A 17,822-nucleotide genomic window follows, 5' to 3' on the forward strand; every position below is an offset into this window, starting at 1 on the left:
AGTTTGCAGCCATTCATTATTCATTCCTTTGTGCGTCCTGTGTGTGGCTCAGGCAAGAGAATCACTCATCATTCATCTTTGTGTCACCATGAAAGCCAGCCAGTATCTTACACATGACTGAGACCCACAAAGTGCTTGATGAATGAGCTGATAAGTGAACGAGGTGAGCCCCGTCCTGGCTAGGTTTCTCCAGCTACAGTATGAGCAGCCTCAGAGGTCTCTCCATTTGGCAGTCCCAGGAGTCTGTGCTTCCTCTTCTGCCTTGGGCACTTGAGGAAAGCCTCAAAGGCAGGAGGGTGGAGTTGTCAGTTTGAAGGACTGCGTTAGGTGGGAGGACTGGATGTTCTAAGCCGGAAACAAACAAACCCAAGGATGTGAGGACAGCGTTGGCAGAAGTGGGTGGAGTTTGTGTGGGCCAGACTGTGGGGCCCTCAAGAGTTTGAACTTTAGCCTACCAATTGGTAGTTCTCAGATTTATCTCTCTCTTTTCTTTTTTTTCCGAGACAAGGTCTTGCTCTGTCACCCAGGCTGGAGTGCAGTGGTGTGATCCCAGCTCACTGCAGTCTCAACCTCAGCCTCCCGAGTAGCTGGGACTACAGGTGCACACCATCACTCCTGGCTAATTTTTTTTTAGTACAGATGGGGTTTCGCCAAGTTGCCCAGGCTGGCCTTGAACTCCTGGGCTCAAGCGATCTGATCACCTCAGCTTCCCAAAGTGCTGGGATTACAGGCATAAGCCACTGCACTCAGTCTCTCTCTCTTTCTTTCTCTCTTTCTCTATCCCCCTCCTCTCTCTGTCTTTTCTTGCAGTGGGACTGCTATGGTGTGAATGCTTATGTTCCCCAAAATTTGTATGTTGAAATCCTACCCCCCCAGGTGATAGTATTAGGAGGTGAGGCCTTTGGGAGGTGATTAGGTCATGGAGGTGGAGCTGTCATGAATGGGATTAATGCCCTTGTTATAAAAGAAGCCAGAGAGAAACCCCTTCTCCCTTCTACAATGTGAGGACACACAACAAGGTGCTGTCTATGAGCCAGAAAGCAGGCCCTCACCCGACAGGGAATCTACCTTGACCTTGAACTTCCCAGCCTCCAGCACTATGAGAAATAAATTTCTCTTGTTGGCTGGGCGTGGTGGCTCACACCTATAATCCAAGCACTTAGGGAGCCCAAGGCAGGTGGATCATGTGAGGTCAGGAGTTTGAGACCAGCCTGGCCAACATGGTGAAACCTTTACTAAAAATACAAAAATTAACCAGATGTGGTGGCAGGCACCTGTAATCCCAGCTACTCAGGAGTCTGAGGCAGGAGAATTGCTTGAACCCAGGAGCTGGAGGTTGCAGTGCACCGAGATTGCACCACTGCACTCCGGCCTGGGCAACAGAACAAGATTCTGTCTCAATAAATAAATAAATAAATAATTCTGTTGTCTATAAGCTACCCAGTTTATGGTATTTTGTTATAGCAGCCCAAATGGACTAAGATAAGAACTCTTTTGGAAGAACTAAAGCTTTCGCCTTTTTTTTTTTTTTTGAGATGGGGTCTCACTATGTCATGCAGGCTAGAGTACAGCGATGCAATCATGGCTTACTGCAGCCTTGACCTCCCAGGCTCAGGTTATCCTCCCACCTCAGCCTCCCAAGTAGCTGGGACTACAGGAGTGCACCACCACAGCTAATTGTTGTATTTTTACTAGAGACCGGGTTTCACCATGTTGCCCAGGCTAGTCTCCAATTCCTGGGCTCAAGCGATCCACCAGCCTCAGCCTCTCAAAGTGCTGGGATTACAGATGTGAGCCATCTTGCCTGGCCTGAAAAACTAAATCTTGGGGCCGGGAGTGGTGGTTCACGCCTGTAATTCCAGAACTTTGGGAGGCCAAGGCGGGTGGATCACCTGAGGCCAGGAGTTCGAGACCAGCCTGGCCAACATGGTGAAACCCCGTCTCTACTTAAAATACCAAAAATTAGCTGGGCCTGTGGCAGGCGCCTGTGATCCCAGCTACTCGGGAGGCTGAGGCAGGAGAATTGCTTGAAGCCAGGAGGTGGAGGTTGCAGTGAGCTGAGATCGCGCCACTGCACTCCAGTCTGGGAAACAAGAGCGAAACTCCATCTCAAAAAAACAAAAACAAAACTAAATCTTAATAGAATACTAGTTTGTTAAACAGGCCCTGAGGTGCCCTCGCAGACCTAGTTTGAAAATCAATGCAGCGGGAACCATTGAAGATTCTTATGCAGTGGGGCGGGTGCACGTGCAGGGAGGTTGGGAACAGGGACACTCTGGGGTGAAGGTCCAGGAGTGAGATGAAGACCTGAGTAGAGGTGGCAGCATGTGAACGGTAGTGAGGGAGGCACAATGGGACTTGCAGAGCAGTCAGGTGTGACTTGGTGGCCTGATGGACATCACTGGAGCAGAGGGTTGATGGGCAAGGCTAGAAGAGGGAGCCTCAGACCTGCGATGGGGAGTAGGGCTGGTGGTGTCCTGGGAGTGTATGTGAGTGTAGGACCCATGCGTGAGCCTGTGTGAGCCAGTATGTGACATCACTGTTCCTGATGCAGGAGCCCAGATATGTTCACATGTAGTGTCTATGTGTGCTCCAGGAGCTTGTGAGGAGTGTTCATGTATGTCTGAGTGATAAACATGATGCCCAAATATACCCATATGTGGCACCCAAGTGTGCCCAGGTGGCATGCACACATGTGCCCAGGAAAGCCTAAGCAGGGAGCCTAGGTGTGCCCATGTGTGGTGCCACATGGGCCGCAGGTACGTGTGTGTGCTCACTGCTCGTGTACACAGTGGCGCGCACGTATGTGTGTGTGCCCACTGCTCACGTACACAGTGGCGCGCACATACGTGTGTGCCCACTGCTCGTGTACACAGTGGTGCGCAAATACGCATGTGTGCCCACTGCTCATGTACACAGTGGTGTCCATTGTGCCCATACATGATGTCTGTCTGTGCATGGCACCCACGTGTGCCTGTGCAGGGTGCCCTCACTCACTTGGCAGCCAGCAGCATGCTCTTGCGGCTGTGCAGCTCCCCTGGGTCAGCGTGCTGTCGGCACAGGTACTCGGCAGCTGCCTTGGCTGGGAACTCCGTCTCACAGACGTAACCGAAGTCTCGGGCCAGGTGCACGGCCTCTCCTGGGGGGAGGGGAGCTGTCACTACTGCCGGGTGTACCTCTGCTCCTGGAACACAGCTTTGAACCTCTGACCCCCTGGTCAGGGGTATCCTGCCCCATCCTGCCTGTGTAGATGCCCCCTCTGATGTTCCTTCCCAGCCCAGCTCCAGCCCCCATTCCATTGCCCCACCTTGGGGCCATTAGGGTTGGGCTCTGAGCTCAGAGATGGGAGCTGGGCCCACCATGTATTCCAGAGGCACCAACCTCCAGGGGAGGGGGCTGTCACCCCCTTCATCCCTTTACCACATCCAAACACTGGCCACTCCCCGCCAACACACACACCCACACACCCACACCCACACCCACATACACATACACATCCGCACACTGCAAGTAGGTCTCCATTGCACATGCATGCACACATGTACAAGGACTACACACAGAAATCACAAACACACCTTATACATGACAGAGAATACGCACACAGATACTGCAACACTTACACGGATACACACACACCACTAAACACACCCTCCTGCATTAGAGACAGTCACACCAGACAACTCACTTGCCCTCACATCCACTCCCATGCCCACCTTCAGGCCTCACTCACCTTCCACTAGCGAAGTCAGCAGCGTCACATTGGCGGCCTTGCGACGGCCAGCTGGCAGGTTGAGCCCAATCTTCTCTAACCGTTCCCGCAAACACCGGCCCCCATTTTTGGACTTGGCCCTTGACATGCACAGAGACAGACAGACATACAACTATGAAGACAAGAGAAACGCATGGAAGCTAAGTGGCTGCCAAAGGGCCTTGTTGCCTCCACCAGCCCCTGTTGAGGTTTGGGATTGGTCCTGGGGATGCTCTGAGGTCTCTCAGCAAGGGCGCAACTAATCTCCATGGTTTTGCAGCCAAGACAGAGGCAGGGGGGCCAGCACCCAGCTCCAGGAGCCCCTCAGTTCACTCTAATCCTCTCAACAGCAGGGGCAGCCAGGGTGGGACATCCTGGGGTCCTTAGCACACCAGATGGCCACACACACCTACCCGGGGATACACAGACCTATATGTAGAGACACGCAGTGACATACAGAAAGAGAGACACATGGGGAGACACAGGTACACACACAGCCACCTGGTGACTCTCACACACACACACACACACACACACGTGAAAGAATAGAGACACGTAGAACCAATAGAGACAGACATATGCAGAGACACAGACTCAGACACCCAGGGACACAGAGACACAGGATCACACCAAGTCAGGGTCCCAGGAACACATGTACAGACACTCAGGGACTCACAGAGATCCTCCAAGATGCTAGGAGTAAGGAGATAACCCCTATGACTGCACAAATGCCACTCCCACACAGTGGCACAGATATGTAAACATCCATGTGACTAGCTCCAGATGCACAGGCAATCACACACACACACACACACAGCAGGACACACCCTAGGCCACACATCCCACTAGAAGAAACACAGGATACTCACACTCATGGAAACACATGCTCCTGGCCATCCGCTACTATAGACACATGCACACGCACACACATGTCCACACCATCCTCAGACTCATCCAAGCTCATGGCCCTGAAGCAGAAATACCCTTCCCAGGCACAAAGACATGCACAGAGAGAGAGAGACACAGATCTAGGAAGATGAACCATGGACTACCATGCTCCACACCCCAAAACACACAGGGCCTATGCTGCCGCACAGAATGGGCCTCGGGTCCTGGGGTTCATTTCCTAGAAGAGGGGGTGAGGATGGCCCTCTCTCTTCCCCAGACCCAGTCTCGTCCTGACCAGTGTGGATGAGTTCTCCATCCCTTCTCTGTGCCCAGGCTTCTTTCTCTGCCCACCTCCCTACCCCAGACCCACAGACATGTGGCAGCCACCAGGGACCTGGGCCGGCCCCCACAACATGCACAATCCAGAGTCCCCGGGGCCTCCCCTCCCAGGGAGACTGAGGCAGGGGGCCTAGGTGAGACTGGCCTCCTCTCTGATGCCTTGAGAAGGCCTGAAGAGGCCAGGGATCCAACCAGCCGGGGAATTGTGGGCTGGCCTTCCTACCTGCGGAGGACACCCCCCAGGAGGGAGGCGTTGAGGCACTCGGGAGGCGAGAGTCGCCGCTGCACCTCCCCCACCGTCACCTTGTACTTGGACGTTGAGCTGAGCAGTGAAAGCCGGCCGGGCACGGAGCAGAAGACCTCACCAGGATTTGTGATGCCGCCCACCAGGCTGTCTTTGGCCAAGGAGAGGGCTGAGAGGCTGCTGGCTTTGGAGGGGATGGGCACTGTGGAGAAGAGGGAAACACTGAGCCAGTGGCTGCCGCACACGGCCCCACTCAAGGGAGGGTCTGGTATCCTTGCTTTATGAAGGGAGAAACTGAGCCACAGTGAGGTGAAAGTGACTTGCCCAAGTTCCCTCAACTGATGGATGTGAACTCAGAGACTGAACTCCGAGTTGTCTGGCTCTTGAATCTGTGTCCCCCTCACTGAACCAGGCTGGTCCTATCTTAAACTCAAACAGCTCCAGCGGAATCTTGGTGTTTTAGCGGATGCCATCAGAGAGGGACCTGGATGTAAGGATATGAGTGTGAGCTGGAGGCAGGACCCCTGGGGCCCTGCAGCAGGGTCAGGCCAGGGCTGGGCAATCACAGGGAGTCCCCAAATCCCCTCTTCCCATTCGTGATTCCCACGTTTTTCCTCTCCGCCCTCCCACCCCACCTCACCCCTGCATCGGTGAGGGGCCTGGAGACTGTGGGCTCCACATCCTGGAGACAGGGAGGTTATTGCCCTGTTAATGCCTTCAGCCCTGGCCCTCTCTTCCTGCCAAGTCACTCTGCGAATGCTAAAGGAGACCAGGAGATAGGCCCTATACCCCCTCCCCAAACACTCCCTAATTATCTACTAATTGTCTGAAGCCCAGAGAAGGGAATCTGAGAAGTTAATTTTCTTTCTTTCTTTCTTTCTTTTTTTTTTTTTTTTTGAGATGGAGTCTCGCTCTGTCACCAGGCTGGAGTGCAGTGGTACCATCTCGGCTCACCGCAACCTCTGCCTCCTGGGTTCAAGCGATTCTTCTGCCTCAGCCTCCTGAGTAGCTGGGACTACAGGTGCCCACCACCATGCCTGGCTAATTTCTATATTTTTAGTAGAGATGGGGTTTCACCATATTGGCCAGGCTGGTCTCAAACTCCTGACCTCATGATCCACTCGCCTCGGCCTCCCAAAGTGCTGGGATTACAGGCATGAGCCACCGTGCCCGGCCAGAAGTTAATTTTCTAAAATTCACTTAGACATTCTTGGCTATAAGAGAAAGAAAGTTCTTCCTGCAGTCTAACCTCCATCCTCCTGCTTAGCCTCAGGGGAAGGGAGAATATCGAAGCACTTGCTTCTTTAGCGGAACCCTTTGGCCTTTTCTTCCTTTAAGGAGGTGACAGCCTTGGTAGACAAGGCCTCGTGTGTACATCAGGAGTGAGGCTCGGGTGTGGAGTCTGGGACTAACAGCTACTGAGCACTCACTGCTGTGTGCTCCCGTAGGTAAACCCACTCAGTCCTTGGAACAACCCACAAGGGGCTACACTTATCACTATTCCCATTTTACAGATGAGGAGACTGATGTCCAGAGAGGTGAAGTAATATGCCTGAGATCACACAGCTGGTAGACGGAGAACCGGTAGCAAACCCAAGACTGCAGTCTCAAAGGCGGTGCTGTTAGCCTTCCAGCCACTTGGCAATATTGGCTGAGCACTTTCATGCCAAGAATGGTGCCAGGGCTGAGGAATACAAAAGTAGGAAAGGCTAGCCTGATCCGTAGCCTGGCAGAACGTCTAGTCTCTCCCTCTCTGGATAAACCTCCCCACCTCCACCCAGCAGCCCAGCCAGAAACCTCTGTGATACCCTCTGCAACCCTCTCCCCCAGCACATCCCATCCATCACCACACCCCATCCATCACCACATCCCATCCATCACTAGATCCTACAGCTTTCTTTTTTTGTTTCTCCCACCCCTGCCCATCCTACGACTTTCATTTCTTTATGTGCCTTGTATGTGGCCACTCCTCTGCATGCACACAGACACAGGTTCCCTTCCCATGTGAATTTCTCCACAGACCTTGCTCTGGTCACCCTGCCCCAGTCCAGAGGGATCTTTCCATCTGAATGCATCATTCTGCAGCCAAAAACTCAGCCTAAAACTCATCAGAGCCCGGTCAGTTCCCTGAGAATCAAATCCCAGCTCCAGAGCTAGACAAAATGATGTCACCTGTCAATGAGTGCCAACTATAATTTCACCTGTCAATGAGTGCCAGGTGCTGAAAGTTCAAAGAGGTTAAAGTGGGACAGCAAGTAAGGGGCAGAAATGAACCTTCAACTCTGAGCACTGACTCCAGAGTTCACAGCTTTAACCATCATGTTACAATGGCCTCCTTCGCCGTCCCTTGTGTTCTGGCTCTGCCTGCCCCTCTTGCTGGGTCCCCATTTGTCCATTAGGCTCTAGACCCAAGCTGACCAAGAGAAATATAATGTGAGCCACATGTATACATTTACATTTCCTAGTGTCCACCATTTTTTTTTTGAGACAGGGTCTTGCTCTGTTGCCCAGGCTGGAGTACAGTGGTACAATCACAGCTCACTGCAACCACCACCTCCCAGGCTCAAGCAATCCTCCCACCTCAGCCTCCCAAGTTGCTGGGACTACAGGTGTGTGCCACCATGCCTGGGTAATTTTTGTATGTTTCATAGAGATGGGGTTTCACCATGTTGCCCTGACTGGTCTTGAACTCCTGGACTCAAGCTATCCACCTGCCTGCCTTGGCCTCCCAAAGTGCTGGAATTAAAGGGGTGAGCCACCAGGCCTGGCCCACATTTTAAACAGTAAAAAGAAACATGTGAAGTTAATTTTAATCAATATAATAGTAAATAATATATTACTATTTAGTATATTTTATTTAGCCCAATATATTAAAAATAGAATCATTTCAACATGTAATCAATATTTTAAAAATTATTAGTGAGATATTTTACATTGTTTGAAATTAGCCTTCAAAATCCAATGGACATTTTATGCTTAAGCGCATCTCAATTCAGACTAGTCACATTTTGGGTGCTTAAGAGCCACTCGTGGCTATAGTGGCCACTTGGTGGACAGCAGAGCTCCAGGCTTCAAGGGAGGAGGGGCTCAACAGGTAACATAGTAAGTGGGCTGTGGGGGAGGTTGGCAGGCTAGAGGGGCACCTTATGCAAAGTGCTGCCAAGCAGGACACAAAGCTCCTGGTTTGTTTGTGTTTTTGTTTTGTTTTGCTGATTTTTGAAACTAGGATTCTGGATTTTTCTGTGAAATCTCTGGAGTTTTAAGCATTGGCAATGATTCAAAGATTTAAAAACCCAGCACAGGCCAAATGGAACAAGTGTGAAGTGCCTCCTGGGATGTAGTGACTCCCAGGGTGTGAGCTCTTTGAGCCCCACAGTGCTCCTTTGGTTCTCAGGGGTCCTTCTCCACTCTACTGAGTTTAGGCACCAACCCCTGTGCAGAGCTTCTCTCCCCTGCCCCCCAGCTCCCTCTCACCCCCATCCCTGGCCTTACCGCACTGAACCTTCCTGGTCTGTTTCCATGGGTGTCTTCCCTACCAAGCATGAGTGTGTGGAGGGCAGGGTCTTGGCAGAGGTGGCCATGAGTGAATATGAAATAAGCTAATGATGCAAGGGCTCTGGGAACCCGAACTGAACTATACTGTATGTATAAAAAAATTATACCTCGAGCTTGACTTTAAACAAATAAAACTACAAATGAGGCCAGGCACGGTGGCTCACACCTGTAATCCCAGCACTTTGGGAGGCCGAGGTGAGAGGATTGAGCCCAGGAGTTCAAGACCAGCCTGGGCAATACAATAAGACCTTGTCTCTACAAAAAATACAAAAATTAGCCAGGCATGATTGCACACGCCTGCAGTCCCAGCTACTCTGGAGGCTGAGGTAGGAGGATTGCTTGAGCCCAAGAGGCAGAGGTTGCAGTGAGCTGACCACGCCAGCCTGGGTGGCACAGTGAGACCCTGTCTCAAAAACAAAAACAAAAACAAAAACAAAAACCTACAAATTGATAAATTAAAAATAAAAAGAAGGGCAAAGTAACTGTCTTCCCTCCCATCACCCCTCACCAGAAGTAGGGGTCGGAGAAAAAGGATGAGCAGCCTTCTCCAACCAACTGCTATTAAAACCTAGGGCCCAGGCTGGCTGAGCATGGTAACTCACACCTGTAATCCCAACACTTTGGGAAACTGAGGCAGGAGGATCACTTGAGCCCAGAAGTTTGAGACCAGCCTGGGCAACATAGTGAGACCTCATCTCTACAAAAAAAAATTTTTTTAAGTTAGCCAGGAATGGTGGCATGTGCCCATAGTCCCAGCTGCTCGGAAAGCTGAGGCCACAGAATGACTGAGCCCAGTTTGAGGCTGCAGTGAGCTATGATTGCACCATTGCACTCCAGCCTGGACGACAGAGCGAAACTCCATCTCAAAAAAAATAAAAAAGGATGACTGTATACAAGAACTGTATGCCCTTGTGATAAATACAGCAATGAGGATGAGCTGGAGTATGGAGGAATGTGGTAGCCTAGATATGGATATTTGCAAGTGCTTTCTCCTGTTGATGCCAGATTTATGCAAACATAGGTGCTGCTAGATATAAGGGCAGAGATGACATTGCTCATGTGTTTGTGTATATGAGTGACAGACCTTGCTGCTTCCCCCACCTGTCCCTTTTTTTCTCAGAGCTTCTTCCCTTGAAAATGGCAAGAGGGATGGAATCCATGGTTAGGGAAGCAGGTGGGTCACAGAAGGGCAGTGGTGGAGGTAGGAATTAAACTAGCACACAGGGCAAAGCAGAGACACTAAAGTTTGTCTCCCACACACACAGAACAGGATTCCCTGTGGTGACTCCTGAAGCTGAAGTGATCTAATGGTGTCCTGCTGGTCACATATGCAGAAGCCATTCACACACACACACACACACACACTCCTGCAGACACAAGAGCTCCCAGTTATTCAACCTGTCAGACAAGGCACTCTGTCCGCAGGTGGTAGATATGGTCTGACTTCTGAACCTAGGCAAGTGTGCAACAAACTCTCCAAGAAGCCTTGTTAAAGTTGCAAGTTTTTTCTAGAAGAAAACATAGAAGGCCAGGCGTCCTGGCTTACACCTGTAATCCTACCACTTTGGAAGGCAAGGCGGGTGGATCATTTGAGGTCAGGAGTTTGAGACCAGCCTGGACAACATGGGAAAACCCCATCTCTACTAAAAATACAAATAACAACAACAACAACAACAGAAAACTTAGGAGAAAAATCTTCCTGACCTCAGATTGAGCAAAGAGTTCCTAGATACAACACCAAAAGCAAGGCTTATAAAAGAAAATGATAGGCCAGGTGTGGTGGCTGACTCCTGGAATCCCAGCACTTTGGGAGGCCGAAGCGGGCAGATCACCTGAGGTCAGGAGTTTAAGAGCAACTTGGCCAACATGGTGAAACTGTCTCTACTAAAAATACAAAAATTAGGCCAGCATGGTGGCGCTCACCTGTAATCCCAGCTACTTGGGAGGCTGAGGCAGGAGAATCGCTTGAGCCCAGGAGGCGGAAGTTGCAGTGAGCTGAGATAGCGCCACTGCACTCCAGCCTGGGCGACAGAGTGAGACTGGTCTCAAAAAAAAAAAAAAAAAAGAAAGAAAGAAAGAAAATGATGATAAATTGGACTTCATCAAAGTCTAAAACTTTTGCACCTCAAAAGATATTATTAAGAAAATAGCATGGTATGGTAGCATGAGAATGTAGTCCCAGTTACTCGAGAGGCTCAGGCAGGGGGATCACTTGAGTTCAGGAGTTCGAGGGTGCAGTGTGCTATGATCTTGCCTGTAAATAGCCACCAAACTCCAGCTTGAACAACTTAGTGAGACCTATCTCTAAAAAGTTTTTTAATTAAAAAAAAAAAGAGAGCAGTTGCTTACTCCTGTAACCCTAGCACTTAGGGAGGCCAAGACAGGAGGATCACTGGAAGACAGGAGGATCACTGGAAGACAGGAGGATCACTGGAAGCCAGGAGTTTGAGACCAGCCTGGGCAACATAGCGGGACCCTGTTTCTATGAAAAAAAAAAAAGATAATTTTTAAAAATCCAAAAAAAAAAAAAATTAAAATTTTAAAAATAGAAAAGAAAAAGATAAACCACAAACTGGAAGAAAATATTTTCAAATCATATATCTGATAAAGGACTGTATTCAGAATATATTATATAAAGAACTATTATAACTCAACAATAAGATAGCAACCTAAATAGAAAATGGTCCAAATATGTAAATAGACATTTCACTAAAAATGAGAGATGAATGGTTAATAAGTACATGAAAAAGTTCTTAACATTATTAGTCATTAGGGAAATGCAAATTAAAAGTATACTGAGATACCACTTGATGGTTATAATAAAAAAGACAGGGGCCAGGCACGGTGGCTCATGCCTGTCATCCCAGCAATTTGGGAGGCTGAGGTGGATGGATCATGAGATCAGGAGTTCGAGACCAGCCAGCCTGTCCAACGTGGTGAAACCCCGTCTCAACTAAAAATACAAAAATTAGCCGGGTGTGGTGGTGCGTGCCTATAATCCTAGCTACTGGGGAGGCTGAGGCAGGAGAATTGCTTGAACCCAGGAGGCAGAAGTTGCAGTGAGCCGAGATTGTGCCACTGCACTCCAGCCTGGGTGACAGAGAGACAATCCATCTCAAAACAATAAATAAATAAAAAAGGCCAGGCATGGTGGCTCATACCTGTAAGCCCAGCATTTTGGGAGGCCAAGGCGGGTCGACCACCTGAGGTCGGGAGTTCAGGACCAGCCTGACTAACATGGAGAAACCCCGTCTCCACTAAAAAAACAAAATTAGCTGGGCGTGGGTCACGCACCTGTAATCCCAGCTACTCAGGAGGCTGAGGCAGGAGAATCACTTGAACCCAGGAGGCAGAGGTTGCGGTGAGCCGAGATCACATCATTGCACTCCAGCCTGGGCAACAAGAGTGAAACTCCATCTCAAAAAAAAAAAAAAAAAAAGACAATTCTAAGTGTAGGATGTGGAAAAGTGGAACCCTCACACATTGCTGGTGAGAATGCAAAATAATACAGCCACTTTAGAAAACAGCTTGACAGTTTCTTAAAAATTAAACCTAAACCGACCATATAATCCAGCAATTGCACTCCTAGGAGTTTACTCAAAAGCGCTAAAAATATATGTCTATAGTAAGGCATGTATGTGAATGTTCATAGCAACATTATTTAAGACAGCTAAAAAGTGGAAACAACCCAAATGCCCGTCAACTGACCAATGGATAAACAAAATATGTTACACCCATACAATGGCATACTATGAAGCAATAAAAAGAAACAAACTGCTGATAATAGTTTGTTTCTTTTTATTGCTGCTTCTTTTACTTAGCATAATGTTTGGGGAGAGCCTCAAAAATATTATGCTAAGCAAAAGACGCTTGATGCAAAAGTCTGCATATTTATATATTCTATTTATAGAACATGTCCAGAATATGCAAATTTATGGACAGAAAACAGATCAGTGGTGGCCTAAGGCTTGGGGTGAGAATGGAGAGTAGCTACAAATGGGAATTTCTGGGGATGGCAGAAATGCCTCAAAATGGATTTTTTTGTGGTAATGGTTACACAACTCTACATTTACTAAAAATCATCAAATTATATTCTTACAATGTGTAAATTTTAGGTATGTAAATTTTACCTCAAAAAATCGTTAAAAAATGCAAGTTCCAGGGCCATACTTCCAGGGGTTCTCATGCAGTCAATGTGGGGTGGTGCCCAAGAAATTTGCATTTTTTTTTTTTTTTTGAGGCAGAGTCTCGCTCTGTCGCCCAGGCTGGGGTGCAATGACGTGATCTCGGCTCACTGCAATCCAGTGGCGCAATCTCAGCTCACTGCAAGCTCCGCCTCCCGGGTTCACGCTATTCTCCTGCCTCAGCCTCCCGAGTAGCTGGGACTACAGGCGCCCGCCACCACGCCCAGCTAATGTTTTTTTTTTGTTTGTTTATGTTTTTTTAGTAGAGATGGGGTTTCACCGTGTTTGCCAGGATGGTCTCGATCTCCTGACCTCGTGATCCACCCGCCTCGGCCTCCCAAAGTGCTGGGATTACAGGTGTGAGCCACCGACCTGGCCAAAATTTGCATTTTTAACAAGCACCCCCTGGGGGTCCTGATGCATGTGGTTCCTTGGACTACACTTAGGGTACCACTGGTCCAAAGCTTGAAGGGGTTGGAGCAAGAGGAAGGTAGACGGGAGGAGTAGTGACCTGCTCCCTGGCCCACACTGGGGCACAGCATGTGCAAATGCCCTCCCTAGAGTCTCCTCATCTCCCCTGCTGGGACCTGCCGATTAAGTTTCCTTCCCATCAACTGCCAGAGGGTTTCTTTCTTTTTTTTTAAGATGGAGTTTCGCTCTTGTTGCCCAGGCTGGAGTGCAATGGCACAATCTTGGCTCACTGCAACCTCCGCCTCCCGGGTTCAAGCGATTTTCCTGTCTCAGCCTCCGGAGTAGCTGGGACTACAGGCGTGCACCACCATGCCTGGCCAATTTTTTTGTATTTTTAGTAGAGATGACATTTCACCATGTTGGTCAGGCTGGTCTCAAACTCCTGACCTCAGGTAATCCACCTGCCTCGGCCTCCCAAAGTGCTAGGATTACAGGCATAAGCCACTGCGCCCGGCCCAGGGTTTCTTTTACATATAATTTCTATCCTTCACTCCCCTGCTCCAAGGTTTTCCATAGCTCCCACCGTTTTCAGGTAAAGTCCAAATTCCATCTGCACATTTTTAAAGTTGCTTTCTGGGGCAGAGAGTAGCCTGGGAGGCAGGTGAGAAAGGGTTGTGGAAGTGCAAGTTCAGTAAATTTTTGATATTTTGTTTATCGTGGATTTTTGCACTATTTTCATTTAAAAAGGCCAAGCGTGGTGGCTCACGCCTGTAATCCCAGCACTTTGGGTGGCTGAAGCGGGCAGGTCACTTGAGGTCAGGAGTTCGAGACCAGCCTGGCCAACATGGTGAAACCACGCCCCTACTAAAAATACAAAAATTAGCTGGGCGTGGTGACAAGTACCTGTAATCCCAGCTACTTGGGAGGCTGAGGTACGAGAATCTGAGAGGCAGAGGTTGCAGTGAGCTGAGATCGTGGTGCTGCACCCCAACCTGGGCGAGAGAGTAAAACTGTGTCTCGAAAAAAAAGATTATTTTTTTTTTTTTTGAGACGGAGTTTTGCTGTTGTTGTCCAGGCTGGAGTGCAATGGTGTGATCTCGGTTCACTGCAACCTCCGCCCCGCAGGTTCAAGGGATTCTCCTGCCTCAGCCTCCGGAGTAGCTGGGATTACAGGTGCCTGCCACCCCACCCAGCTAATTTTTGTATTTTTAGTAGAAACGGGGTTTCACCATATTGGCCAGGCTGGTCTCGAACTCCAGACCTCAGGTGATCCACCCGCCTTGGCCTCCCAAAGTGCTGGGATCACAGGGTGTGAGCCACCGCCGCCCGGCCTCTTTTTTTTTTTTTGAGATAGTCTCCCTCTGTTGTCCAGGCTGGAGTACAGTGGCATGATCTCGGCTCACTGCAACCTCTGCCTCCTGGATCAAGCAATTCTCCTGCCTCAGCCTCCTGAGTGACTGGGATTACAGGCTAGCGCCACCACACTGGGCTAATTTTTGTATTTTTAGTAGAGATGGGGTTTCACCATCTTGGCCAGGCTGGTCTCGAACTCTTGACCTCAAGTGATCCGGCCTCCCAAAGTGCTGGGATTACAGACGTGAGCCACTGCGCCCGGCCTATTTATCTTGATTACTGAGTTTTTTGGCACCCTCTCAAATTCTGTCCCAGAAGTCAGTATCTCACTCATCTCACCCATGTCCTGGCTGCTTAGAGATTCTCTGGGAAGTGGAGACCCTCCCCAGCTCCCTCCTCCTTCTCCAGGGCCAAAGACAGCAAGGAATAGGGCGACTGTTTACATCAGCTCCTGTCCTAGAGATCCCCTGAGATTGGACAGCTGAGCCCGTGGAGAGGGATTCCCCACCCCCAAGTAGGCAACCACCCACTCTCCTCCAGAGGGAACGAGGGATCCATCTCAGTTCTCATCCTTGACCACTCCCCTCCAGCTCTGATTGTATAACCTGAAACCCACACACGGTTTGTAACTTTTTTCTTTTTTTTTTTTTCCGAGACGGAGTCTCGCTCTGTTGCCAGGCTGGAATGCAGTGGCGCGATCTTGGTTCACTGCAATCTCCGCCTCCCGGGTTCAAGCGATTCCCCTGGCTCAGCCTCCCGAGTAGCTGGGACTACAGGCGCGCACCACCATGCCCGGCTAATTTGTTTGTAACCTTTTTAACCTGTCTGGCTTTTCCACAGGGAGAGGATTTGCATATGCTGTGTCCTGTGTGATGAAAGTAGCCCTTTTTACACACTCCCTCTTTCAATGCACTCAGACTTCAAAGCCCATCACTCATTCATTCAACAAACACCCACTAAGCACCTCTTGAACCCGGTTCAACTATCTCCCCTCTAGGCACTCACCCAACCTCGGGCACTCTCCGCGCCTCCTCTGAGCTCCTCCCGCGTCCCATACAGCCCCTGCTCACTGCTGGAAAATATTCCTGTTAAGCTCCGTCTCCCCACCAGTCCTGCTTGCTTTCTGTGTGTCTGGGATAGGTTGCAAAACTGGAGGTGACAAATGTGGGCAGGAAATGGAGGGCTCCCTTATACTCCTAGGGTCGGCCTCAGCCCTGCCATTTCCTGCCCAATACCGCGGATGCAACTGGCGTGGGACCCGGAAGTGTGTGGTAAAGCTCCAGGGCTTCGCCTGGCCGCCCCTCCCGGACGCTTGCCTGCAGTCAGCGAAGCTTTTCCAACCCAGGTCTGGGCCCTGCGAGCTCCAGGTGCCTCTGCCCCGCGGCGCTGGCGAAGTCGAAGCCCGAGAACGCCCACCGCAGCGATGCGAAGGCCGCTTCTGGGGTGGGGCTGAGGCTGCAGCTGCCTCCCTTTCGCACCAAGGACCCCAACCTTCAGCGACGCAGCCGCCGCTCCCGCCCAGGCTGGGAGGCACTGTAGGGATCCGACGCTTCAGGTGGCCAAAGAGCGACTTTCTCTGATTCCAGGGCCCTGGCGGGGCAGGCTCCAGTACCGCACTCGGCGGAGGCCGAAGGTCTGTGGGGCAGGACAGGAGTTCCTCGTGCCGTCGGAAGGGCCGAGGACGAAGGAGGGCGCTAATTCACTCCCCACTGGGCTGGCGGCAACGCCGAATCCCGCAGTGACCGCGGAGGGCCAAGGTGAAAACTGCTGGGGGCGCCGAGGGCAGGTGTGGGGAGGGGCGGCTCCAGGGAGCAAGGAGCCCACCTGCCTCGCCGCCGCAGCTGCCCTGGGTCGCCCGCCCACGCTTTCCCCTGGGTCACGACCTCCGGATCCAACTGTGCCCGGCTCCTGCCCCTTCCCCTTTGCTGCTGCTGCGCGGGCTGTAACTTGACGTCTAGGCTGGGGCGTCCAGGGCGCAGTCTCCGCTCAGGTCGCCAGCGCTCCACTCGCTCCACTGGGCCACAGACCCGCTGGCGCTGGGGTCCCGCTGGCGCTGGGGTCCCGCTGGCGCTGGGGTCCCGCTGGCGCTGGGGTCCCGCTGGCGCTGGGGTCCCGCTGGCGCTGGGGTCCCGCTGGCGCTGGGGTCCCGCGGTTGTGCACGTGAGTCCGCGTGGCCCCGTCCCGCGCGGTTGTGCACGTGAGTCCGCGCGGCCGCGTCCCGCCCCGCTCCAGGGAGCCAGCGCGCCGCCACCTGGGATGTTAGGACTCTCGTTGTGTTCTTTGGACTGCTTTGGGGGATTTCGGCGTACCCCTAGGATCTAGGAGTTTTGGAAGTTGTTTGAGAGAAACCAGCTCTGGGAGGGCCTCGCATCCAGTCTCCTGTCTCGGCTTTGGACCGGGGTTCCGGGTTAAGGTGCTCAGAGGAACAGCTGATCCTTCTACCCTTGCGCAGGGCAGAGATCCCCAAACCTCTTTCTAAAATGCAGGGTCTTAGTCTTTCTCAGGGAGTCAGTGAACCTAGACTCCCAGTCTCTTGAGCCCAAGCATGAATAGGGAACTGGGGACCACCACCATGCTCATATTTCTGGTGGCCAGGAAGTCCAGGCAGGCTTTTGCCCACTGCAGACGGATCTCTTTCTTCAGGGGTCAAGAAAGGCTCTGTACAGTAAGCCAACCAAGCCCCACCAGCAGAGCTGCGCTGCAACCAGGTTCCTAGTGTCTTTCCCACACTCCCAGTTCCAAGCGACACAGGACACAGCCCCAATTCCACCTCCCCCCACCCACTTCCTGCCCTGTTGCCTCATCTTCCCTGCTACACACTCCAAGTCATCCACTCAACCCCCAGCTCCTGGTAACTCAGCCCCAGCTCCTGGAAGTCCAGCCCCAGCCCTGCTACCACCACTTCCACCTTGGCCTCCCCTGAGAACAAGTGGAGGGCAAATAGAGCCCAGGCTTGAATTCACTCGTTTGAAAAACAACTCAAGCCAAACCCTGTGGGAGCAGTGCCTGCCTGGGGCACCTCAGGCTCATGTGCACCTCTGAATTCTTTCGGGCACCTGCCCCAAATGTAAAGAGGCTGCTACCCAATGCCTGGGCCCCT

The 17,822-nt window shown here is 51.3% G+C and overlaps 1 protein-coding gene across 3 annotated transcripts in view; it reads right to left on the reverse strand.

The window, feature by feature from the left end:
- Window positions 1-17,822, reverse strand: part of TFAP2E (transcription factor AP-2 epsilon) — a 28,394-nt gene that overhangs the window by 1,512 nt on the left and 9,060 nt on the right. For 2 of the 3 annotated variants that reach the window (XM_063608881.1, XM_063608882.1), the window contains exons 4-6: window positions 5,199-5,421; window positions 3,731-3,849; window positions 2,998-3,184 (exon numbers count right to left, since the gene is read on the reverse strand). In XM_063608881.1, coding sequence (XP_063464951.1) covers window positions 2,998-3,184; window positions 3,731-3,849; window positions 5,199-5,421 — 529 coding nt within the window. The remainder of the gene's footprint in view (window positions 1-2,997; window positions 3,185-3,730; window positions 3,850-5,198; window positions 5,422-17,822) is intronic. The other variant, XM_034961185.3, reaches the window with a different exon arrangement.

The sequence above is a fragment of the Pan paniscus genome, chromosome 1 (genome assembly GCF_029289425.2).
Source record: "Pan paniscus chromosome 1, NHGRI_mPanPan1-v2.0_pri, whole genome shotgun sequence".
Classification (NCBI taxonomy): domain Eukaryota; kingdom Metazoa; phylum Chordata; class Mammalia; order Primates; family Hominidae; genus Pan; species Pan paniscus.